At 34.9% G+C, this 27,244-nt stretch overlaps 1 protein-coding gene across 11 annotated transcripts in view; it reads right to left on the bottom strand.

Moving 5' to 3' along the window:
- Positions 1–826: 826 nt before the first annotated feature.
- ADGRL2 (adhesion G protein-coupled receptor L2) overlaps positions 827–27,244 on the bottom strand; it is a 217,652-nt gene continuing 191,234 nt past the window's right edge. For 2 of the 11 annotated variants that reach the window (XM_051999169.1, XM_051999170.1), the window contains 6 exons: positions 14,637–14,728; positions 12,554–12,722; positions 9,361–9,489; positions 8,782–8,878; positions 6,503–6,631; positions 827–2,944 (listed from right to left, as the gene is read on the bottom strand). In XM_051999169.1, the coding sequence (XP_051855129.1) occupies positions 2,190–2,944; positions 6,503–6,631; positions 8,782–8,878; positions 9,361–9,489; positions 12,554–12,722; positions 14,637–14,728 (1,371 nt within the window). In that variant the 3' untranslated portion in view covers positions 827–2,189. Of the gene's footprint in view, positions 2,945–3,669; positions 5,525–6,139; positions 6,222–6,502; positions 6,632–8,781; positions 8,879–9,360; positions 9,490–12,553; positions 12,723–13,384; positions 13,412–13,698; positions 13,744–14,636; positions 14,729–27,244 lie in introns of all 11 variants that reach the window. The other 9 variants (XM_051999172.1, XM_051999173.1, XM_051999175.1 and 6 more) reach the window with 8 other exon arrangements.

Here is a 27,244-nt window from a genome sequence, read left to right as displayed (position 1 = left end):
TAGACCCTTTATTTCATTGGTATAGAGAATTCTATGATGAAACTACCTCTAGTAGTATAGATGGGGAATTGTTAATACAATTTGTAATCTTAAAAAGTTGCATGGGGCTCAGTGATTGGGATTGGTCCAGCATCAGAGAATTATGTGTCAAAGGCAGTATATGAACTTGGGCCTTCCCGACTTCTACCTTCTCATTTACTCTTTTTTAAATGCCTAAGGCAGATCCTCTCCTCTCTGATAATTGGTTTTTAAGTTAGTGGAAGGACTAAAGGCTCTTTAGTTTGAGAGGAATTCAGTCTAAATGCTCACAGTATTAGTCAGGAAAAAACCTTTATTGCTGAGATTCAATTATGTAATTGTTGAACTTGTGAATGACATTGTTTCCATCATAGCAGAACTGCACCCATAGAATGCTGAGACTTTAAAAGTTTGTTTAAAGAATTCCTCTTCTTCATTGCTGATAATTTTATATTTTAAGAATGACAATTCCAGACACCCAAATGTTGAGTTTATAACTCATCTTTTTAGTATTGGTGCTGAGTCCAGTTTAAAAAAAAAAAAAACAACAACAAAAAACAGTCATGTAAATGCAAGTGCATATAGTAATTTTTCCAAATAGAATTGATTTGAGTCATTTTTAGTGACGACGAGAACAGAAAAACACATTAGCTTCTAGGTTACCATATAAGCAGCTGAAATCATGTCAACTTTACTGATATAGGAAAACTCATGAACGAATAATACTCAAATCAAGGACTTTTTTAAAAAATGGGCCAGTGTGTTAATTAATGCCAATTATATATGATACATAATAATGCACATTAACTACTTGAAAAAATTCACATTTATTTACTGTCAAACAGGTGTTAAACTTTACATTGGATATTAGTGACGGGCTCATTATTAACAGGTTTACACAAAAGGATGAAAAGAAAAGCAGAATTTTGCTGAAACAATTTACATTTTCATTAGAACTTTATCATAAAATAAATTAATTACTAAATATAGGCAGAAGGAATATGGAAGAGTAATATTTATGTTTTCTTTTCTTTTTTTTTTTTAAAAAAGGACAGGCACCTTTTGTTCACTAGAAAGTTTGTGAGAAGTGTCCAGTGCCCTCTCTGCCCCCTGTGCAAGAATGAACAGAGGAATGACATACAATCTTTTTTTTTCCTAGATTTCACCAAATTTGTGCAAGGCATGGCATAACTGGCTTCAAAGAGATTTCTCCCCATAAAATATGTTCTTTTGGCAATAAGAAATTTAAATGTAAGAATAAAGACTAACTTGTCAAAGCAGAACACTGTTTACAGTGGAAAATAAGTGAAAATGAGTAGAACTTGTCTTTTTTTTTAAACATACTATTATGACAAAGTGTAAGAAAAACATTTTATAACATATGTGCAACCAAGAGCTTTTCACAATATTTTCTCCAAACTCTTTAAAATTATTTTTAATGACAATTATATTTCAGTTGGACACAAATGTATTTCATTTTACCCTAGCAATAGAACAAAATATAATTTCTTTAGCCATTATTTTTTTTCTCATGAGAACAGTTCATTGTACAGTTGAGGAAATATATGAAATAAGGCCTGTGGCTTGATTGCTAGTGGTTAGACATGTTTTCAATCTTTGCCTTAATGGGAAAGATTTGCAGTGGACTGCACGCGAATGCAGAATCTCTCTCCTGCTTTTCCAAGTCTCGTCAGAAACAGTAAGGTACAGTAAATTTGTCCCACAGGATTTTAAAGCCTACGCCTTGTATATAATACAATGCAGGCCTACAAAAATGGTGCAGCCATATTTACAAAGTTAGTTCAGAGAGACTGCTGCAAGTAAAATGGCTGGGGGAGATTTGATTCGCTTCTTTCGCAATTTCTATGAACTCAGCAGCAGAAGAAATCTTTAAAATACCTCGTTGGTATCTCTTTTCTTTGTTAACAAATAATTCATTTTAGTATACTCTGTGTATATACAAAGTTTTTTTTATTTTATTTTTTTTTTTGTATGTTATATAAAAATTCACAGAACTGCAAGGTCCAGTAATCTCTCTCACCGGAGAATCACAGGGCTGTCTCTTCAAGCAGATGGGAAGGAGGCGGAAACAGGGCCAACCGAGTCTGTTTTTTTCCTTTTTCTTTTTTTAAATACTTGCATGTGGCCCTTGGCGTTTCTTTGCTCTACTACTAAAGACTGGTGACTAATTGCATTTGTCCTTCCCTGACGTCTCCCTCCGGGATACAGCCCTCTTTGTTGATGGGAATGATATAACCATCACTGTTTCCCCTGCTGATCTGATAGTACATTTGAAGCTGGTGGCCAGCTCCCAGATTTGGCATGCTTTTGTAGTAAATGTCCTCGTTCTCGCTCCTCCTGGAAGGGGACAGGTCCTCCTCCACGTCGGGGCTGCTCTCGGGGTACGGAGAGTCTCTGAGGTTGGGCATGCTTGTGTAAAGAGAGTCTCTGTTGGGGGACTGCAGGTGGTCCTCCGTGTCGGCTGTCAGCTGCGAGACATAGCTGTCAGTCCCTTCGGTGTTCACCTTCTTCTGCGGTTGGTACAGAAGGGAGTGAGTCCGCTGGGGGATGAGAGGAGCCTCGAGTTCCCGGTGGTGGAGCTCCAGCCCCGGGGTGTCGCTGTGCATTAAAGATGAGGCGTCGGCCACGATCGCGTCATCTTCACTGCTGCTGCCTCCGATCACGGGCTTGGCGGGGAGCGAGCGCTCCAGGTTGTGGTTCTTCCCGCTGCCTCTCAAGTTGTTGTGCACTAATTCTGAAATGATCATTTTCTCAAAAGCAGTATCATTCAGGCTGAGTCCACAATCTACAACTTGCACACTCTCACTGTAGTCCCCGTTACGCAGTGAGTAGCTGTTATTGAAGTTACCATTTAGCGGTAGAGTATCCATAGCACTTGTATCCCTGGCATTGTTCAGTGAATGTCCTGGAAGAGAAAAGGGAGATTTGGGGGGTTAACGGGTGGCGTCCTACTTCCTAGGAGACTTTTGTTTTTGTTTTTGTTTTTTTTTTGTACAAGACTTTTTAATGTAGTTCAGGACAAAGTTATATTTGTAAGCCAATGCTTGAGAAGTGACAAGTTTTCCAGCATTTCCCATTGGAAACCTACGTTGTACCCCTTATGCGATAGGAAAAAGGTGTTAAGGAATAGTACTGATTTCCCAGGGAAGATGGGGATGGGAATGGAATGGAATCTTAACCAATTTCAGGGGAAACAACAGTTGTTCAATTTCTGTGTCAATTCTTTGATCCTTTCCCAAGGAACTCTTCACTCCATGCCCTTGCATATGTAATGCAAAGCAATTCTTTTGTGACATTTACGTTTTTAAGTACAACACCATGGTTTCTAAAAATAAAATTGACAGGATTTGTCCTAAACAACACTAAATCAAAAAGGATTAAGTCACATACAAAAAATCAAAGGCAAATGTACAACATAAACCCACATAACTTGCAAGCAACTACTTTAACGATGTTTCTAACATTTCCTTTTTTTTTTTTTTTCTGGAGATGAGATAAAGGAAAGAATGAAAAAAATGGACAAATACAAAGAATTCATGTTAAACAAGGACAGCCATCTCTCACACTAATGGGACCAGGGCCCACAAGCACCATCCAACAACACGATAGACAGCAGGTGGAATGACTCACTTTGGACAACTCACATCATGTCTGTCTGCTCAGGCTATCTGGCCTAAGAGTAGCTGATATATAAAAGAAAGTAAAATGATTTATTGTAACATGATGAAGAATTTCTAAGCTTCTCAGCAACTTAGTCAGAGCAAGGGTTCAGCAAATTAAATTACCAGCAATAGCAGCCTTTTTTTTTTTTCCACTTAATGCAATTTTTTTTTTTTTTTTTGGCACTAATATTCTCTCTACTAGTAATGGCCTCAGGCTTCTAAAGGTCAAAGTTCGCCTGCAGCCCTGCAGTCCGCATCAGTCACAGTGACAGCACTGAATGAGCCAGCACAAGGCAATTAAGAGTAAGGCCCACAGATACCATGGGCATGGAGGTCAGATGCAGAAATGTTAGGAATTTCTATAAGTATGGGTCACAGAAATTAAACCAAAGAATAAATATCAGCTGTGGAATGGGAGAAGGGTGTCAGCCTTGGCTAACTTTAGCTTCTGAAAGAATGACAGATTGGGTAAGTTTGCTGAAGATATGAAAAGAGGTTTAAAAGGAAAAAAGAAAAATTATGGCAACATGCTCTTATTGGATAAGAGTTTTATTTTCTCTACAGACACGTAAACATGTAAACTAAGACATCACAGTGCTTCCCAGGCAAAGAAACAGAAGAAAAAAAAAAATTTTTTTTTGGGGGGGAAGATGGGGGGAGAGAAACAAACTGAAAAGTCTGCACCATGGAACCTAGATTATTATTGTATCAATTCCTAGAAAATCACTTGGCTACATATATGTCTGGAAAAAAAAAAATGAAGTGATGTTATTGGAATGAAACTGACCACTGTGAGAGGCTGCTGCATTATATGCAAGGCTTGGAGGAGTATAAGAAATATCTTTAATTGATAAGAAAAAAATTAGGTGTTTTTTTTTTTTGTTTTTTTGGCCCTCTTTCTACTCTTAAAGCTGCAGATTATCCTAGAAAACTCAACATTTCTTTCATGAAAAGGGTCTTTCCACTGTTGTTAATAGAAGACCTGGGAGGACAACAGGGATTAAGTTTCTTTTGGTTTTGAATACTATGGCCTGATGTTAACATTAGAAAAATTTGCAAATAATTCTACATAATTGCATGATCCAAATATAAATTCAAAAATGTGAGAATAGGCAACCTAACTGCCCATTTTTAGTTTTGATTAGCAGATTTCCTTAGTTTGGAAATTTCATGTATACTTTAAATTAAATTTTCCTAAAATAGATTTACCAATACTAAGGCATGTGGCATTCATAAGTGATGAGTGACACATGGACCACATGCCAGTGTGTTCATTTCCTCTAGGGAGGCCTTTTCTTTTCACATTTTTTTTTTCTTTTCATCTCTGCTAAATAGATACATTATTAAGCTGGATCATACAGGAGATGTTTTCTATGATATACTGCAGATTTAAGCACATTTTGACTGGTTTTGAAGAGGCAACATTTTCTGCCCGAGTTCAGGTAATTCACTTGAAGTCTTTTCCATAGCCTGTAGCAAGATTACTGTGGGAATATAGAAATGATAAGTAAATTATTAAACATTTTTTGGCTTGGCGGTACTTCAGTTTTAAGCAGCAAATTATTTCAGCATTGAATATACTCAATTATCATCAGCATTTGCTACAGACCTTTTATATTATTAAGAAAAAGGCAGTACAGTACAGTAGTACTGTTTGAATTTGGGATCATTTTTAGTTGCAAATTGTGAACCACTTGCCCGCTGAGTCTACTTCATGACTGCTAGTTATGTTTTAATTGTGCCCATTAAAAATCATGCTGAAAAAATTTACATTTGATAGGCAAAGTTAAGTTTTACTCCCATACTTGTCTCTCTGTAGGTTGCTAGAGGAAAGCGTAAGGAAAGTAAGAAAACAAGAGAATGAAAATAGAAACTGCAGTTAAGTTCAAAAAGCAACTTGAAAGAAAAAACGGAAACAAAGTTTTGTGTTTTCTACATCAGCAAACATTAGGCTTGAATCAAGATTACATCATACTAATTGCAATTATGCTGTTAACTTCCCACAAAATCCTGACTAAACATATTAAAGTTATGGCCTATTCTGTAAGTTAGAAAAAAGCAATTACTGGAAATATAGTAATAACAGAATGTGAGTTAGTAACAATCCCACCACCTCCACCCCAAGTACATCTAAACTGCTCTAATATTAACTTTCAGCAAAAAAAACAGAACAAAACAAAACAAACAAACAAAAAAAAAAAAAAAGAAAAGAAAAGTTTTCCTAAGGAAAACAACAGTAACATCAACATTAACAAAACAGCAACAACAAAAACTAACATAAAGCTGCACTATACTATAGTTTGTTTATCCTCAATGCCGGATGTGGTTTCCCACACATAGGCATCCAAATTGCCTTTATCATCTACTCAGCTCCATAAGCAGATTTTTCTCAGCAAGCTTTAGAGTCAACTGAACCTTATATTACATAGACATGATACCTCTAAGTGATATATATCTTGAAGATGGGCTCTCGGACCATGTGATGTCAGTCCTGTAATAGTATATTAAGATTTATGCCACCTGCGTTAAAAACATGGATAAGGATTGGTAAATATTCCTATGACTCAGGCATTACTATAATATAGTGCAGTTTTAGAAGCCTGGCACAGGCAATACCATAAATGTTTCTCAAGACTCAAAAATTCAGAATGCATTCTAAGGATATGAAAACTCGAGTTTCTATCTCAGAAAGGGGGGGAAAGAGCAAGAAAGGAAGTTTTCATTTAGGTGCAAAAAAAACAAAACAAAACAAAACAAAACAAAAAAAATCAACTAGTTTTATTCAGTAAGTATAAGCACACCTGGTGAGTTAAATACAGGAGCAGAGGGGGCATTACATACAACTGTTTCAGCGAGCAATGTGTTATAGGGATTGTTAGTGCCGTGGGGTCGAAGAAGAGGGTTTGTTAGTAGGTAATTGCCAGTCATCCCTAAAGCAAAGAAACAGAAAAAAAATACACATCAGTTCTCTTATTTTGGCCAGACAACTTCATTAAAACATTTTTCCATATTGATAAATATTAACAATTACTTATATAGTACTTGGAAGTTGGCAAAATGCTTCGCACTCATTAGCTTATGTATCAACAACATAGGTTCTGGAGGCATTTGAGTCCTCAATTTAATAGATGAAGAAACACAGAGATTTTAATTGACTTGAAAAATTAAGTGAATTTAAGAAATGGATCTTGAACCCAAGCCTGGTCTCACTAATTCCAAGTGTGGTATATATGGTACCACAGCTCTGTGGGTTAAGTTGTCAAATGACATTCTTCAGGGACTTCCTGACTGTATTTGAACTAGTAATTTGAAGGAGAAAGGGAGAGGGTCGCTCTGCTGGAAATCCACAGGTGCCTTTTAAATCCCCAAAGTAAACACCTGCGGAAAATGACATTTACTAATTTATACAAAGCCCCAGATAAACAAGAACGGCAACTGCATGCAGAGGGATCAACGCCACATTTCAAGATGTTACTGCTTCATATTAGAAACTTTAACCACTAAGGATTCTGATGGGGGAATTTCAAACTTTATGAATTTACAGGTGTAAGGTTTATCCCTTATGAAAACATCTGTGTTAATACAAACTCAAGCAAAAGGGAAGAGGAAAACCAACTCTACAATAAGTAGAGGAAAGAACATACTCTGCAAAAAGCCTCTCTTAGTATAAGCCCAAGCAGACATGCAGAGAAACAAACCTCAAGGCTTTTATTTGGATAGATTAGACCATTCCCACATACGCAACCAGGCTAGGAAGCTCATGCTGACATTTTTTCAAAAATAAATACTTGAATACCCCATTCCCTTTAAGATAGCTACTTTGGCTGATTCACCATTATGCAAGCATAATAAATATACATCTTACTTATTTTTATTCACCATTTACACACTTTCCAGTACTTTCTGACACATGTTTTTAGCATGGCTAGCTTGATTGCTTTAAAACCATGACTGACTACCAGTTGGCCTTAGTCCTCAAGGTACGCCTCCCCCTCCACCCTTGTCTTGCCCCCTCCCCCAAAGATTAATGGAGAGATTTGATGGAATAGTGACAAAAATTATATTCCTGTCCCTTTTTGAATACGTTAGTCTGGGCACCTCATTAAGATAAAATACAACTCAGGTTGTTTTCAGATGCACTATACTGCAGCAAAATTGATATTACCTGGATATTTTACATGTCCAAAGAGAGTGAAAATGTCATCTGAATTTCATGCCAAATTTAAATTTATTAGGCTTTCATTCAGGCAAAAGCAAAAAAGATATTATATTTTAAATATTTATGCTTTTATCTTACTGGAGTTATTTTATTCTAGGTGGGAGAAATGTTTAGAGTTCAGCAGAGAATTCCTTTATTGACAGATTATGCTAATCTTATTTGATAGTGGCTTAATTTAAGTAACAATTAGATTGATTTATGTCATAATTTCCTGAAGTTGCAATCCAGATGAATGCAGAAATACCAACTCAAAGAGTAAAAGAAATATTTTCATGCATTCTCATGTATTTTAATTTTATTCCACATCAGGCAGGATTTACTACAGCTCTGTTGTTAACATTTAAGTTTTGGTTTTTGAAAGAAATGTTCAAATAATAAGAACTTCACTAATTAGAATTGTCATTGTAAAAGTTGACATTGTTTAGTGGGAATAGTAATTATGCTAATTGCATCAATATTTTAGTAGGAAAACTTTTATAAATGTCTCTTGGTTGGAGAGGATGTCAATTTGATTTCAATGGGAAACGTCATTTGGAACTTATGTTCTCAATGATTTATTTGTTTCAGCCGTTAGTCTCATTAATATGTTTTTAACAATCAGGAATTATGCTCTTGGTTTCTGATTTAAATTATTAATAGAAGTTACTTAAGTCTGCTTTCCATCAAATGGGATAAATGAACCACAAGTAGTGAGATAAGTTGACTGAACAGGATTTTTACATCTTCTTATGAAACATGAAAATTGCTGTCTTAAAAGGGAAAAAAATGTTTACAAGTTTCTTCTAAGACAAGATTCTTTTAAACTGACAACTACTACAAAATTGCACTCTCCTCAAATTGAAACCATTCCTAGTAACTGACCTTGATTAAGCGTTGAAGTGCTATTGATGTCACCTGAGATAAAGGAAGATTCTGACTGTTTTCTCACAGTGTCATTCCACATCCTTCTTATACGACTCTGTTGACAGAAAGCAAGAAAACAGAGATGTTATATTTTAGGTTCCATGCAGATTGTTTGCTTCAGTGCAGCCCTACTAAGAACACACGCTGGTTTTCCCCTCATCCTGATCCTTGGGGGACTGTTAAACATCTATGTTGCTTCTGAGTTCAAATTTAAGAAGTTATATATATACTTCTATCTTGTGAAGAACTCAAGGTACTGAATTCTAACTAGATTAGATACAGTGTAGTTTCTTTGTCATAACCTACTGTCATAATAATAGGAAACTGTATTTGTACAAAGAAAAAAATTAAAAAGAAAACCTTTAAAAGAAATATTTAAAATGCACACACATCCAAAACTAAGGGGGGAAAACCACCAAGTATTTGCCATCTAGATCATTATAATGAGAAGACAATTAGTGCATCTGAACAGAACACGTCTCAGTAGGCTTTCTATAAATAAGGTTAATTAAAAGATGCTGTCAAACTCTTTGTTACCTGTGTGCCTGAGGAATATCGGGCGCTAGTTCTTGTAGTTGATGCCTTCACTGAACTGTGGGGACTCTCAGTTGGTAGCCCACCACAGCAATATGAATGTCGGAAACATTTGCCATACTCCTTGCGTACCTGTGGGTGATTAAATGGCAAAACTGATCTAAGTATCAGTCAGTCAATAAACATTCAACAAATAATCTCTTTGTGGCAGGCACAGCAGTAAATGCTGAGGATATAAGTAAATGAAAAATAAAGCAAAAGGAAAAAACCGTCCCTGCCCTGACAGAGATTACATTCTAATTGGAGACATAGCATACAAAAAAACTAGATAAATACAAGATAGAGTTGTTTTCTTTTTTTAAGGGTCCCTTTCCTCAGGGAATTTACATCATATGGGGAGATAATTCATACATATACTTAATACACAATTAAATACAAAATACATTTGATTTTTCTACAAGATGATAAAGTACAAAAAAAGCACATTACGAAAATAAACATCTGTGATGAAAATTAACTATATTCAATAAGCTAATATAATCTCAATGTCAGCCAACCTAATAGTTCTAATTACCAATCTAGTTATTACTGTCTTTAAAAAATTTTTCCTTTTCAAAAGTTGACCTTAGTACCAAGTTTATCTAATTACTTTCTATTTATTATATGCTAAGAAAACTCCTCTCTAGGGTGAATAAATTTCCAACTTAGGGTTTCCCCTTTTCAAACACATTTAGCCAATCAGTAATCCAGTCATTTACAGCTTCACAGTCTTTAAATTCTCCTACTGTAGGTCAACAAATTTCTTTGCTCTCTACTTTATGCATTTGCAGAGTTTTTCATATAACCCTCTCTTTGTAATGATAAAACTACTCTGAAAAGAATGAAAAAGGCACATAAGTTGGTACATTTGCTCTTAATTTAACTGGAATGCTTTTGTTACCTTTTGATACCTTTTGACATTACCAGTATTAATATTTAGTGCAGAAATGTGAAGATGCCTATTCACCTGATTAGCAGACAACAACAGCAACAAAATCTATTAATGCAACATACATTCATACTAAAGGAAGTTACCATGTAATTTCTCTCCTCTCTTAAAGCCTGGATGAATGAACTGATCAGAAAAACTGGGCTGAACTGTCAAGTTGATTCTAAACTTTATTATGAAAAGTGTATAAACTCACTGATTTAAGTGGCCACACCTGGAATTGTGGGATAGGAATTTAAAGAGAGATGTCAAAACAGTACTGAATGTATGTGGTATGGTAAATCAAAACCAGTTTTAGGGAGTCATATATTTCAGTGGTAGAGCTATGCCTTCCAAGTATGGGACACAGAGAGTTCTTCAAAAATGTTTTTTGAATGACTAAGCAAAAGGAGGTAAAACAAAGTAAGTTAACAAGATGTAGAAAACCTTTTTTTTTTTCCCCATAAGGCTATGTTCATTCACCACGCCCAAAACTTAACATCGTCACTTAAAATCTCACTGAGAGAAATTAATGCCTTTTTTACTGTCTTTAAAAAATTTTTCCTTTTCAAAAGTTGACCTTAGTACCAAGTTTATCTAATTACTTGCCTTTTGATCCTTAGTTATATTTAATTATACTTATTATTACCAATAACAATGAGGTTTGATTTCAAGCCATAATCATCCATAGATTATGGGTCTCACAAGAGTCACTTTAAAGCAGATTCATAAGAAACCATTCTTGTAGGAAAATTGAAATTTAAAAAAAGGGAAAATTTTCAAACACTGCACAAATAATGTTCCAAAAACATATTTTGAATTGCTAAGTTTTGTCCATGTGCTTTTCACATTTTTCTTATAAAGTATTTTATTCAACTCATTGTATCAACACAGTTTTGGCATATCAAAGAAGAGCACAAGAAGGGTTCCATAACCCCAAAACGGAGTTTGCAATCAGGTCTTGTACTATGCATTGGACAGCAGAGATCTGGCACAAAAGGTGAGCATGTCTACAAGAAGACATGCTCACATATTTCAATCTCTGATTATTAAAGGAAGCTTCTAAAAACCAAAGTTAATTATACTAAGGCTAACCTTGTGGAAACCATAAAGGCTGAAAGTTTAGTGTTATTTTTATCACCTAGGACACTTCAAGAGAAATTTCTGAACATTAATAGATATTAACTGCTCAAAACCGCTTTATAACCAGGACAATAGCAATCACAATGGTATTTTGCCCAAATAATACCCTCCGGGGTTGGTTTTGCCTAATGCCTATATTATTGTGAATGTACATTATCTATCAGCATTGCACATTCCACTGTCATTAGTTCTAAATTATAGCTTGTTCAAAACTGATGGAAGTAACAACACTATCATTTTGTCAGGACTGAAAACATAATAGTTTTCACTTTCACAATTCTATTTCTCTGTTCAATTTAGTGACCAACTAGTAATAACAGAATAAAAAGACTGCATTAGTTATGCAGACAGGGACAGGGTGATAGTCGGGGAAAGGCAGGGAAACTTTTAAACCTTAAATAACAGCTTGGCTCTTCTAGAGGTTTACATCTCCTCACTACAGATTAAGGTATTTCATCCTTGACTGTACTTCTGAATTATTTTTGCTGACTCCACTTAACATGAAATCAGCACAAAATAAGATGTGAAGAAGTGGGAGATCATTGATTTTTTTCTTCTGGTCCCCTACAAGTAGTCGAGAGACACTAAATGATGACTGGATTTGCATAGCTGGTGCTTTTACACCCCTATTGTCTTTCCTGCCCCATCCTTCTCTTTTGGTACATACCATTTCATGAATTACCCCACTCTACAACAGGATAGCCTTTTCTTTTCATGTTTCCCATGAAGAAAGGGTTTTTGACCTTTTTAATGCCATCAACCTTTTTTGGCAGCCTAGTAATGTCCTCAGAACCTTTCTTAGAATGTTTTTAAATACATAAAATCCATGAGATTTTAATAAAAAACAGTTAACAAAATATGGAAACTAAGTAAGTTTATATGCTTCTACTTAATACTTGCCTTCAACATTTCTAAGTTCAATTTTGATACCATTCACTTATATTTCCCAAATATTTATATATTTTAACAATAACAAAATGAGAAAAATATTTTAGTCCACAAATGTTATTGTACTTTAATTTAAATTTTATCGTACATATCGTTTCCCTTCCTATCATAATGGATATTATTTTTCCCATCACTTACTTTTTTCTGAAGTGCGCAGTGAAAGATGAAAATGAACACTCCCTGGAAGGCATTAAATACGGTGAAAAGATAAGCCATCACAACGGTCTCCTCATTGATAAAAAGCAGTCCAAAGGACCAGGTGAGACCAAGAAGACACAGAAGGGCAAAAGCACCAAGGACCCAGGACCTGAGAAAAGAGAATGGAATTTTTTTCAAACTGGCCTAGCAGCAAACATCCAGTGAACATCTGAATATTTATAGTGATTTCAGTAGTTGCAGTTGACTTTCTCTATGTTCGCATTCAAATTCAACAAGTCTTTGGCTTTAACCTTTCAGTGATTAAGAACATCAGTCTCCCGTGAGAGCCGCTTCAGCAGTTTTGGCTTTTTCATAATTTCCAGAATGAACAAGATGTCAAAAGTATTTTAAACACAAAGATGTAAAACAACCCCCAAATGACCTAATTGTTTTTTTTAATACAATTTTAGTAAAAGGAAATGGAGAATTCTTTGATTTCACTTAGCCCTGTATCTTTTCTCTGTAGTGCTTTCAGAGGACACTGAATAATGTAACACGGACAGAGAGAGGTTATATGGCAGATAAAGGCCTAACACCTAAACTGGGGGCTCTGATCAGCTAAGCTCAGGTGAACCTAGAGTTTCGATCTATAGCATGAGGAAGTCTGGCTGAAATGTGACCAAAAAAAAAAAAAAATGAATTCAACCACAAAATAAAATATTTTAGAGAGATTGCATCATGAATAGTTTAAGGAGAAAGGAATTATAGAGGACAGGACGGAATGAGGGGAATTTTAAGTCAGTGCATTCCATTGCTAACTAATGATCTTACTTGATAAATGGCTTATTATCTTCATAGCTAGAAAGCATTATAAGCAGAAAAGAGAAACAAAATTATTAGACAGAATTGAAATAGAAATTAATAAGAAAGCATTTATATATTTATATAAATCAGTCAAATTAAGAAATTCAAAATGCAGAGGCAAGCAGTTTAAAAAAATAAAGGCATATAATAGTTAAAAAATACTATAGCAAATTAGATTATTTCCAAACTAGTTATTAAATTAAGGGTAATTCATGATATTGACCGAGTTTGCAAAAATATAATTCATGCCATAAATTTGTTAATGTAGGGTTCTACCTTACCCAGGTAAGTCCGTATTATAGTAGCCATCACAAACACGGTAATTACTGGTGTGGATGAGAAGACAGAAAGAGGAAAAGGAAGAAAAGAGAGAGATGCTAAAGATTAGCTCTCTCTCTTACCATGCAACATGCAATGAAGCTGATACTAGCCTATCTGAGACTTCTAAGTTTTAAATGTTACCCTTACTATAGATCTGCCATTTTAAAAAACATTAAAAAAAAAAAAAAGAGTCTTTTCCATTACTCTGATATTCAGCTTGAGTTATACCTTCACAGACTTTTAAATAAAAAAGTCTCCCATTTGAAATAATATTCTTCAAATGCTTCTATAAGATGATTTAATGAAGCAACAGCTATCAATTTCTTGTTAATTACATAATACTGTTCCCCCCCTTCTCTTTGAGAGGGATATTGCTGGGTTTTTTTTTTTTTTATTTTTTATTCAGCACTGAGATAAAGTAAACATTTGTTTAATTAGCATGAAAACAACAGATAATCTTCAAGTTAACAATAGTAATAGAGTCAATTCTCTTAGGAGAACAGGATTAGGAGGGGAAACTGCTTAGAATCCTTAAATCAAAAAGTCATTTAACAAAACAAACTCTACATAATCATATCAGCCATGCAAACAGGAACATCATTTTGAACTGCATTTTAAATGCAAATGAAATTACCACAGTGCTATGGAATTTCCATGGAGCCACTGGAAAAAAATTTTTTTTCCTCTTGGCTCTAACTCAAGGTAGAGAATTATTATCTAATTTTGACCAATGCCTGTGACAGGGCAACAGTGTAACCCAAGCAGACCCATAAGATTTGAGTCTCATTCACATCTATTGTTTTTAGGAGACAAAGCTCCGTGTTCCTAGTGCTGGATCACTTCCTCCAGTCATCATGAGTTTATCATTTGTATTCCAACTTAAACACAGAACACTTACTTAATGTTTTCCAACCTGCTAGAGTCGGGTTTCAAAGTGTTGGAGTGCTTCACCATTTTGCACAAAGTGATCACCAAGAAGATAAGATTCAGCTGTCAAAACAGATAAGAATGAAATTAAGTCTATTCCAAATTGAGGGATTGAATAATGAAGATTTGGCAGATATATTCAGGGGGTCGGATGAAGTGAACCAAGTAGGGAGATCAAATATGTCACATATACTTTAAGAATCCAACTAGTTCAATCTTAGAGCACTTGTACTCTGATGAATCTGTACATCATAACAAATGGGCTACAGATGTCAATTAATTAGCAAGTATTTATTAAGTCCCTATTATGATACAAAGACAAAAAAACCCTCAAAAAAACCTACTCTTAATGAGTTTATTGTCCAATCCAAAGTGGAAAGGACCACTCTAAATACCTACATATAGGTGTATATAATCAGATATGTATCTGTAATAGACACACCTTGAATAAGCAATATGGCAGTGCAGCCCAGCATATATATGTAGATATGTAAGTAATATAATAATTTATTATATAACATAACAATTTCATACATCCTTTCAATTCAACACATATTCAATTGAGTCACTGATCACCTACTTTGTAAGAACACCATTATTAAAACCAAGAAAAATAAAAGTTTATCAAACAAGAACACAATAACTCAACAATCAGTCTAATTTATTAAGTATAGCAGTGCCACATATTACTTTAGAAGATTCAAAGAAAAAGTGAATTGGTCTTTTCCCCAAAGATAATGTAATGCACACTATATACCAAACACACAAAGAAATTAATTAGAAGCAGGGAAACTAGTTGTTGGACAGGTCAGGCAAGGCTTCAATGTAGGAAGGGGCACTTGAGCTGGTTTTGAATGGAACCAGGGATTCTTAGAGGTGGATGAGGGTTAGCAAAGAGTCTGACAGAGAACTGAGGGTACAGCTTTTCTCTTTTCTTTTGGACAGTCCTCTGTGACCTTATAAAGCCCTACCTAGCACTTTAACATTTACCAAGTAGTATTATGCTAAGAATAACTATGCAAGGTGGGTGCCTCCTCCCAACTATCCTAAGGACTGTGCCACAGTACTGCCCCTAGATAGAGAACTCCCTCTGAAGAGAGAAAATGAGGTTAATGGGAATAGTTTGCATATGTCTTGCAGACAGCATTTCATACACTCTTAATTACTTGAAGACAAAAGAGGTTCTTAAATAAAGTATTTTTTTTCTGTTAAATCAATTCCTTAGATATTTATTCGTGCCAAAAAAATGAGGGAGGTGAGAATCAGCAACCTTATTACTAGATTATTATGGAAGCAGCTATTTATTCCTCTGAATTCCTCAGAAAGCTATCCCCAGTGAGTTACATATACCAAGAGGGGTTAAGAATGAACCCATGTAATTTCTGAGATTTTTAACAACTGAGAGATTATACTTCCAGCATGATATTCCCAAATGTAATCTAAGTTAAAATCAGTGGTGGTGATTTTTTTTTTTTAATTCACAATTTCTTTATACTCACATAAGGTATAAAGGAATTTAAGATTTGTATCTTATTAATCCCTTTAAATTAGCCATGATGATCAGGAATGAGATAAAAGTAACTAAAAAGACAATTTAAAAGTTCTTTGAGATGGGAGGGATAACCCTGCCCATTAGATAATAAGGATATTATTTCATTTGTTGAACTATATGTTCCATATTTTTGGTTGTACAGACTTTCATAACCATAGTGAACATAAGTCAAAATGTCCCAAGCTTTTTTAATTTTGGTCTGAAGGGCTCAGACAGGCCATCGCTGGGTGCAGAGACATCTCAAGCTCTTTATCTATCTACCCAAGTTCTTCTGCAACTAGTAGGTTCACCATGGTGCCTGTTTTTTACTATTCAAAGATTTCTAAGTCACAAATATATGAAACTTTGCATCAGTGACATGATAATTTTGGATCTTAAAGAAAACAGAAGGATATATTTCTGTGTTAAACATTTTTAGATATTAGACAACCTAGGGAATATATAATCCTTAGAGAAAAAGTAGACATCAATACAAAAACATGGAAAAATGGCTTAGAGAAAAGTATTGTTATTATTAATGGTTAGCATTTATATATTGCTTTAAGGTTTGCAGAGAGCTTTATATGTTATCTCATTTAATCCTCTCAACAATCCTAAGAAGTAGATGTCACTGTTATCCTAATTTTTCAGATGAGAAAACTGAGGCAGAGAGAAGTTAAATGACTTGCTTTCTGAAGGTCACAAAGATACTGAACATCTGAGGCAAGATTCAAACTGTTTTTCTAATTCTGTTCATCCAGCTTCCTCACAGTTAAAGGAAAAGTTAGTTCCCCATAAAGATTACAAATGTAAAAATGGGAGGGACTCCAAGAGGCCATCTCTTCTAACCTCCTTTTACAACTGAGGAAAGTGAAACGATTTACTTAAAGATAATAAGTATAAGAGATGGGATTTGAAGCTAAATCTTTTGACTTCAACTAGAAGCAATGTTCTTTTCATTATTACCCCCTCCCCAAATAATCAATATGTCTGAAGATGTCTTCAATGTCTCCACTGGAAGAGTCAAACATTACTGTCCTCTCTAACATGTGCTTTCTTTCATTTGTCTTATCTCTCTAACCATTTTGATCTTGATGACATGAGGGAAATAATTTTCTTTAAAAGCTCTTATTAAAAGAAAAACACAATTGTAATCTTGTAGAAACCACATAGATGATGGCAAACGATGAAGAGAAGGTTACAAAGAAAAAGAAAATGTTAAAGTTGAGAAATATAGCTTGGGCAGATTTAACATATTTATCTGTATCCATATCTACATATATTAATGTGAATGTCTCAGTGGAAGAGGAAATTCTGCCCACAATGGATAAGATTTCAAGTAGATAAAACCACATCAAAATTTAAGAGAGCTGGGATGTGCATTATCTGATATGTTCATAGGAAATTTAGAACTGTAGGCCAGGATTTTCTCAGGCAGGCAAAAATTAAAGTGGTGAATCAAAAATGAACTGAGAGACAGAAGCTGAATTTAGTTCATTTTAGCTAAGTAATCCAATAAATATGATTAACATGAAGGTGGGACTTGAAATCTAAGTATGAAGCTTTGATGAGTGAATTATTCTTTATATTCACAGTTAAAAAGTGATACTTATTCATTTTGTGTTAAATACTCATTTTCGTAGATAGTACAGTGGAGCTCTTTCCTTTGTGGAGCTTATGATGGAGCAGGGAAAGAGATACACAAAATAAATACGGGTATCATTTACGTGCTAATGTGAAAAAACCTTTGTAAATTTTAAAGTGCTTTAAAATAACTACTATTATTATAAGTAGTAAGAAGATGGAAAGGTCTTTACCCAAAAAAAGTGGATCAGAGAGGTAACATTTGAATCAGGCAGGTAGGAATTCAAAATGGGGAAAAGAAAGTAGTGATTTCAAAAAGGGAGGAGAAAGAGGGAGCAAATGTAAAAAGGTGGATTAGTAATAATAGCTAGTATTTATATTGTCCTCTAAATTTTATGAAGTGTTCAATATAGATGCTGTCTCATTTGATCTTCAAAATGGCCTATGAAGTAGATGTTGTTATTCTTCCCATTTTAAAGATCAGTAAACTGAGGGAAAAGGAGCGATCGAGTGTCTGAGGAAGGATTAGAACGCAAGTTTTCCTGATTCTAAGTCCAATGTTCAAAAGTTACCACACATCATATAGCTGGAAAGCAGTAGTATGAGAGAAGGCTATGAAGATAAGATGTTACTATATTGTTGAAGGCTTTGAAAGTCCATCAAAGGAGAGATAATTTTACTTAATAGGCAATTTAGAGCTGACAGAGGGAGAATTAAAAGGCATGGCATGACAGGACTGGTTCTACCCCTATGTCTGGCGATGCTATAGAAAGTAGAGTAGAGAAAAGGAAAGGTGGAATGATCTCTTAGGCGGCTATTAAATTGGACCACGCTAGGAAGGGCCATATTTGGAGGAGACTCTGAGAAAAGGGGGGGGGGGAGGAGAAGGGGAAGAGCAGACAGAAAAGATTTCAGAGATAACAAATCTCAAAACGTTTAAGATGGAAGGAATCTCAGGGATCTTAACTAGCGTGACCCACACCTCTTAATTACATATGAGCAGCAATCATACAGTCAGAAAAACACCAGGGCTTCATACTTGGGGAAACTGGGTTATAAAATAAAGACAACTGTAGAAATAGAAAGGTTTGACTAAAGATAAGATTAGAGAAAAAAACTTAAAAGATCTAGCCTTATGACAAGGAGATGTTCCACAGGTAGTTTAAAATACCCATGAGAGGAGAGATCAGGGGACATCATAAGATTAGACAATCAGATCTGAAAATGAAAATGCAAACAATAACATTTATACAGTATTTAAAGGATTAAAAGATGTTCTCTTGATAGCCATCTTATGGATTATTGCTAATGCCACAAGACTGAATATAATTGTTAAAGGAGATGATAAAAAAGAGAGACAAGGGCAGAACATCCAGGAATACCTGTTTAAAGGAGGTTAATGGGAAAAGAGTTTTGAGTTGAGTTGTAGAATCAGTCTAATAGTATTTTATACTGGAAGGGAGAACGATGGTTTTGAGGGCAGAAAGAGCAGAGTTCAACTCTTGCTTCAGAAACTTACTAGAGGTGTAAGACTGAAAAAACTACATATTTCTTAACCTCAGTTTTCTCATCTGTAAAACAAGGATTATAATTACATCTACCTCCCAATATTGTTGTGATTAGTAAATGCAAGAAATGCTTTCTGAATTGGAGAGAACTGGGCAAAAGGGAAGCTTTGCGTTCCTATCTCATCTCTGACACATACTTTACAGCACTTCCACGCTAAGGAACTTGAATATCAAATGCATATTCTTATATTTAAGGCACTTTGCAAATTTAGAAGTCCTGTTTAAAGAAGAGTTCTTAAAATTATATTATTACTTTTGAGCAGCAAATATGGTGAAATATAAGAAAGTTGCATATCCATCTCAAATAAAGACCAAGTAAAACTTAATGGAAGAGAGTATTTGAACTAAAGTTTAAAAAATGGACAGGGGTTAGAGAGTTTAATTGCCTTGGAATGGGACAGGAAATAAGCAAAATAAATGAATACACCCATAGATTCACAGATTCCTTTGCTTTGCAGGAAGAGTTCCTATGTTTGGTAGCTTCTGACCTGAAGAAAGAGAAGCTATTTTAGAAAAGGTCACTTCATCTGTGACTGCTGTCTGGTTTGCCAACTGTCAGGATGCTCTAGCATTCCATGTATAAGAAGCACAGGAAGCTAAGCTGAAATACAACTCTGAATCATTTCTTACATTCTTTTGTTCAAGTTTCTCAATTACTCCCTGCTATACACTGTCTGCGTACTGTACAGGGTAGAGTGTTATCTTATCCTATATTCCTCCTAGAATGGATGGAAATGTTTTCTTGCCACTTAATGATCTGAATATTTACATTTCAATCCTATTTGATCAGCAGTTATTATACACTTACTACACTATCTTTCTCTTTAAGATGTCTACTATGTGAAAGGCTTTATGCTGCACACTAGGAAGACAAAAGAAAAGAGACAAAATAGAGAAAAAACTAGAAACAAAAGAAAAAATAATTTCTATTACATAAAGACAGAATGTAAGCAAGTGATCACTAAGGTTGAGTATAACTCAAACTCCATAATTTTATGGTTCTTAAAGGAGGAGGAAATACAACATTTGGCAATAATAATGCCATTTTGTAAAGCCCAATCAGGCAAGGCATTGTGCATCATTCTTGTCTTTATAGAACAAGGAAAACAAGAGAGTGAAAAATATACCTATAATTTGAAAAGATGTGAAAAATGAGGCAATTTAACTACAAAGAAAAAAGGAAATGAACTAAATATGCATAATGTTTAAAAGAGCAGATCTGAATGACAAACTGAATACCTCTGAAGGTAGCATTTAAGGAAAATTCTAACCATTAAAGAAGAACTTCCCCCTAGAAATCAAGATGAATTTTTAGTCAGTTAGTCAAGAAATATTTACTAAGCACCTACTATGTGCCAGATACTGTGCTAAGTGCTAGGGCTACAAAGAAAGGCAAAAGACAGTTTCTACTTTAAAAGTTTGTGTTCTGATGGGGGAGTCAACATGCGAAAAGCTATGTTAAAATGATACAAATAGGATAAAATGGAGATAATCATGAGAGGGAAGGCATGAGCATCAAGGGGAAGTTGAGAAAGAATTCTTGCAGAAGATGGACATTTGCTGAGACCTGAGATTCTTGAATGCAGGGAATATGTTTTGCTTTTTTTTGTATGCTTAGTGCATGTCTGACACATAGTAGGTGCTTAATAATTTTTAGTTTTGCTAAACTCTCCCTCTTTTATTAATATCTTATTCAGGCTGGTTCTCTGGGAGAAGAATATTTGATATGGAGAAATGTTAAGTGATGGTTTTTTAAAAAATGTTAAAAATTTATTGGAAGAAAAAGTTGATTCTAAAAATGAAAAAGTACAATATCTAGAGATACAGTAATTATGACAAAAAAAGACATGATTTTTCTATATTACAATGAAATAATTCACTTGAAACTCCAGAAATGAATGGACTTTAGCTAGATTACTAGTTTAAATGTTCAAAGAATATGACTTTTTTCCATCTCATGTGTAATCAACCAAAAAAAAATTTTTTTTTCCTTAGCAGTTAACCTGCCACCTACTAAAAAAAAAAAGGAAAAGGAAAAAAACACAAAGACATGATCAAGAAAATCCCTAGACACATAACCATTATATGAAGGGGAAAGGGTTGGGAAGAGAAGAAAGAGAGATTATATTTGTCTTTCTGTTATGATAAATAATGAGTGGATATTCACCTTTATGTTAGAGAGACGAAAGGGAAAAATGACAAAAATCTACTACTTTCTGGGAGATTTTGAACCAGAAATTTCTGAGGTGGTTCAACTCAGTTTTAGTAAACAAACCATTAAAAGCTTACTATATGGCAGGGAATTTGTCAGGCAGTAAAGATATAAAATGAAAAATGTAAATAAAAATCTAAAAAGTAAAATACAAAATGAAAAGCCATCTTGTGCTCGAGGTGCTTTGATATTTACTGGAACAATAACAGAGGCAATGAAATGAGAAGGCACTGGAAAGTTGGAGGATCAGGAAGTGATGCTTGGGTTAGAAAGCCTACTAACATACAGATGCTTAAAGGTGTACATTCCACACACAGGAGACAGTTTGAGCAATAGAAGAGAAGTGGTAGAGAGGAGGTCCATTTCATGGAATAACAAGTGGGCCAGTCAATGGCAAGAACATTGAACACATCCAAATAAATCTCCAAAGGTAGATTGGGGTCTGGATATTAACAAGTCTCCATGCTAGGCAGAATTTGTCATTGATTCTAGGAAGAAATGTCTAGCTTAACTCTCAAGGGGAAAATTTTCTAAATATCACATGTAACAAAATAAATAGATTTCAAAAACCTAAAATGTCTTTTTTAGAAAAGTAAATCTGACACAACAAAGCAGAAACAAAACACTGGGGCTGCCCTATCCATTTTGAACAGAAGTATTAGAATGTTTTTTTCCCCCTTTATATCCAACCTAAACCTGTCTTTCTCCAATTTCTAGTCTGTGGTTCTCTTGGGTCAAAGGAGAACAAATCTAGTCCCTTTCCCACAGAAAAGAATGATAAAACAGTAATTGTGACAGACTTTGCTATATCTTTTTCCCCCAGCTAATCCTCCTTACTTCCATTAACAATTTTCATCTACCAGAATGTCAAAGCTTCTCACTAATCTACTAATCAAAGAACAACTGAGATTTAGAGGTAAAATGAACCTCACAAGTTCTTGCCATCATCCTGCCACATCATTTTGTGAGTAAATGTAGATATATAAAGTAACTTCCTACCATCAACAGGTAATGAGTAGCATAGCTGAATTTAAACTCACTGCCTTTGATTCCCAGTCCCATCCAACATCTAATTAATGCTGCAGTACATAAAGCTGAATATAAGGTTCCACAACAGATTTAATATAGAGTACTACCTCTCTGGTCCTGGAAACAATTCTTTCTTGAATTCAGTACAAAACTGTACTGGATTTTTTGACTGCCATAATATATTGTTGACCCATATTGAGCTTCTGATGCCCTCTAACAGCCAGATTTGTAATTTAATTAGCAGAGGGAACTTCCCAGGGGCAAATTGCAATGCAGACCTATGCCCATTCTGCAAATAAGGGATTTGTCCAGTACTCTAAAAAGGTTCAATGACGTGTCTAGGATGACACAACCAATATGCATCCAAGGCAAGTTCGCTATGACATTATGTGTATCTTTTAAAATCTGTCATGTTAGATTCTGCAGAATCTAAGCAGAAGAACCAGATGACATCAGTTTGTTAGCAGTCCTTCCAAGATTGATTTTATTTGCAGATTTGATAAGCATGCTATTTATCATATGCTTTTATCCAACTTATTGGTAAAAAGGTCAAGTTCCCAGCCAAACACAGATCCCAGGGCTCCACAATTAGAAAACTTCTTTCCAAGTTACCATGAGTCATTAATAACTACTATTTTTTTTGAGCCTGGACACTCAATTATAATATGAATGCTCTGAAGATGCTTTACTAAAATACAGGTTAAACTATATGAACACTATCGCCCAATTTACAGATTTTATTAAAAAAAAAAAAGTGATATAAGAAAGTACTGGAATTGTAGTTAGAAAACCTGAATTCAAATTTAATCACAGATGGTAACTAGTTTTGTGATCTGGGGTAACTCCCTTAGCCTCTCAACCTCAGTTTTCTCATCTGTAAAATGGGGATAATAATAGCCTCTATTTAACAGGACTGTGAGGGTCAAAATATAAATGAAAATGCTTTAAGGGTCAAATAAATAATATAAATGAAGATGCTTTATAAAACTTAAAGCTAGCAATTATTGTTCATTATTAGTCTGGCATAATCTGTCAGGGGGAAGTCTTACAAAGTTTCTTCTGATCATCACTTTACTTTCTTAAAGTTTACTATCCTTCCCTTTTGTGATACAGTAAAAAATTCTTCCAGGAACTGAAGTCAAGGCTACTAACTTCAAGATCTCTGACTCTTCTTCCTATTTGAAAATCGAGGCAGCACTCATTTTTCCTTAGTACAGCAGCAGCTGTCCTATTCTCCAAAAGTGCTGGTTGTGATTATCAAGACAGTGTTAATTATTTTTCCATAACTGCCAGTCATCTCCACCAATTCTTTCAGTTCCACTAGTTAAATTTATCTGAATTGGAGGACTTGAATGCTTTGAGTTTAGCTAGCTAGGAATTATCTTGCTCCTAGAGATTTTTAGGCATCAATCCTTATTAGCTCCTTTAGTCCTGTCCTTTTCCAGTCCAAAGATTATTCTCCTTGGTGGAGAAACAGTAACAAAATCAGAATTATACAGGCTTAGTTTGTCTTATCCATTTTTTTATTTTACTCCTTACTTCCTCCTACAAGATTCCCTAATTATATTTTTTCCTAGTTTCAACCTTTGTCACTAGTATTTCAAAAATGGTAAGAAAATCCTATTAGAAAAAAAATAATTAGTATCAAACTTTGGATGTTTATTTCTTACTCTCCAATGTTTGGAGTTTAAAACTAAACAAAAACATAGTCGTTACTGGCTCTCTTTCCATTAAGCCAGGGATTATTAATTTAAGAGTTCACAGACATGCAGGGACCAATGGACAGAATAAAGGGAAGGGTTATAAAACTGGATGAAGGAGGGAAAGTGTGTATATATATAATTTGATATCTAGCTGAAATTTAACATACACTTGAACTGTCAACTATTTTAAAAAAATATTTTCAGAAAGGATCTAAAGGTTTTATCAGACTACCAATGGGATTCATAGCACAAAAAAAATTTAAGAATTTGATTCTTTCAGACTATTCTTTCTCTTCTCTTATTTTAACATCTGTCTTCCAGGTAAAGACCTGGAAGTCTTATGCTAGACTTCCAAAAATACAAATGACCATATCTAATAAAAATCAAACATAACAACTTAAAGGTGAAAAGAACAGAATTGTGAGAAAGAAAGAGCAGATATAGAATTTGTGAGGTGAATTAGGATCAACATTTTACAAGAGGTGATTAATATTATCATTATTATCATGGAGAATGTAGAAAGAATAAGTGTTGCATATATTCCTATCAGTAATTATCAAAGGTTTACTTTCCTCAACCTGATCCAATTCCCTGCCTATCTTGGAACGACATCAAAGAGTTAAAATGGATTGTTCCCTCAAACTGAAAGGAAGAAGGAAAGAAGGAAGGGAGAAGGAGAAGACAATATATTGTATCTACACCTTTCATTAAAAGGAAAGATAGCTAAATTGTCAAAACTTCAAGTAATAATTTAAAAACTTTTTCTGGTAAAGCCCCATTCTTCTACCTTTTGTGTTTCTAAATTAAAAGGGTTCAAATTATCCCTTTTAATCCCTTTTTTAAAAATCCCTTAATCCCATAGATAATGATAAGTAACAGAAGAGCATTTTGTTTTGCAATGAATTAGTATGGTGCCCTTCCCTATTTCTTTAGAGTGTGCAGGTGGAGGGGAAATGGCCAGACTCCTCTTTTCCTTAGTATAGGTAGCTGCTAATCTAGAAATACTCTACACCTATTCAGATTTGACTAAGAGTTTAAGTGACTTGGCCAGGGTCACACATACACTATGTTGCAGAATGAAATCCAGGTCTTTTTTAACCCCAAAGCCTTCTAACTATTATAGTTGATCTTCATGTGTGACTTGGCTTTAATTCATTCATATTACTGAAGGCCAAGGATAGGATAAGAATGTAAAGGAAGGTTTGAAACAAATCTATACTATGTGAAAAAATTTTCCCTGCTTCCTTAACAAAACAAACCAAGAAAATATCCCTCAAACAAAATAAAACATAAAAACACCCAAAACTGCTCAAGTCATTTATAACTTGTGATCACTTGTTTCTTAAAAGCCATCATATCATTAAGAGAATATGCACATACACATACAAATCTTACAAAAATGCATGTGCATTTTCAGGTTAATGATATGTATCTATATATATTCTTGGAGAAATAAATATCCTGTTAAATCAGAAACATGCATTTCAGTGAGTTAGGGTCCAAAATATATCCCTCCCCCACTGAAGAGTTAAGATCCCTTTTGTCTCAAGCAGCTTATCTTGCTCATCCTAGGAATGTTCAGATCTGCTTGTTTATGACTCTCCTTCTCCATCTCATCCCATTACTAGAAAAAACCTTATTCTTTAGCCAGTGATCCCATATATGGTACTTTTTTTTTATTTTAAGCTACCTGCTTGATTAACTTTGGATTAACTCACTAATCTTGACCATAATCATGGCTAGACTTTAACTCTCCACATACGTGCATATCCTATCAACACACAAACATTTGAAAAAGAGATTGCCTATCTGTCTGAATGGAACTACATAGATGTAGAGAAAATCAGGAGGAAAAAAAAAAATATCTCCCCTATTTTAATGAAAAGAACCTCTCAGCAACCTCAGGAAATCCTGTAATTTCATAAATTATTGTTGAAATAACCTCTGCCAGCATAATTTATTAGAACTCCCCATAAGGATCAAGCTTCCCCGCTGACTGACTGGCTGGTTCTACCTCTTTTTACCTAGCGTAAACGTGCATGAAAAGAAGGGTACAAAGGAGTCAAAAGACCAGAGGTTCTTCTGACCAGAGATTACAGGAAAGCCCTGTTTGTTTTCTAGCCATCAGCCTGCTCAATTGAATCACGTACGCCTGAGCTTAGCAGCTTAAAATTCAGCATGCCCAGCCTGCAGTGCTGACATGGATATGATAAGACAGAAGAACAGAAAGACCCTTCTGAAGTAACCTCGCTGAACCACACATGCTCTGACCCTTTTTGTCCTCCCTCGAGCTTTCGCTACCTGGCAAATGCAGCTCTCAAACTGTGCTTGGATCTGCAGATCTTTGCTGGTAGCCATGCAGAAGCCGATTTCTCCCTGGGACTGGCAGTCAGAGAGGGGTTCTCTGAAGAAGACTTCTAAATGAGTGTGTGAGCTGAACTCTTACTGAACTGAATTAATTATTAAAGATGCAGATGGAGCTGTCCAAATGATAAGAACAGCTCCTGACGTGTCATGATCCAAGCTTTCATTAAACCATTTCAGGCATACTAATGGTTTCCCATCGCTCATTACTTACATGCTCTTTTCTCATAGATATAATAACCCTGGGTGCCCATAGGCATATCATACTATAGAAATGCAAAAGCCGGAAGGTTTGTCTTCTTCAGAGCCTTCCAATCCTTCACGGAATCCTTGTGATCTAAAAGCGTACACTGATTTTAACATGACTAAGTAGAATGAGTTAAGCTCAGAGAGGAGGAAAGTTGAAGAGGATATTTTCTAATAGTGTATTATTACCCATTATAGAAGCAAGAGATGCTCCAAACCAAAATATAAGTGATGGCTCACAGGTCACTGCTGTTAAATTAGTTTGTGTGTGTTACCAGTGACACAAAGTTACTTATTCTACGAACAGTTATCCTCAAAGTATTATTATAGCACTGTACATCT

This window comes from Antechinus flavipes, chromosome 4 (genome assembly GCF_016432865.1).
Source record: "Antechinus flavipes isolate AdamAnt ecotype Samford, QLD, Australia chromosome 4, AdamAnt_v2, whole genome shotgun sequence".
NCBI classification, from domain to species: Eukaryota; Metazoa; Chordata; class Mammalia; order Dasyuromorphia; family Dasyuridae; genus Antechinus; species Antechinus flavipes.
This window is presented reverse-complemented; position numbering and strand designations above follow the sequence as displayed.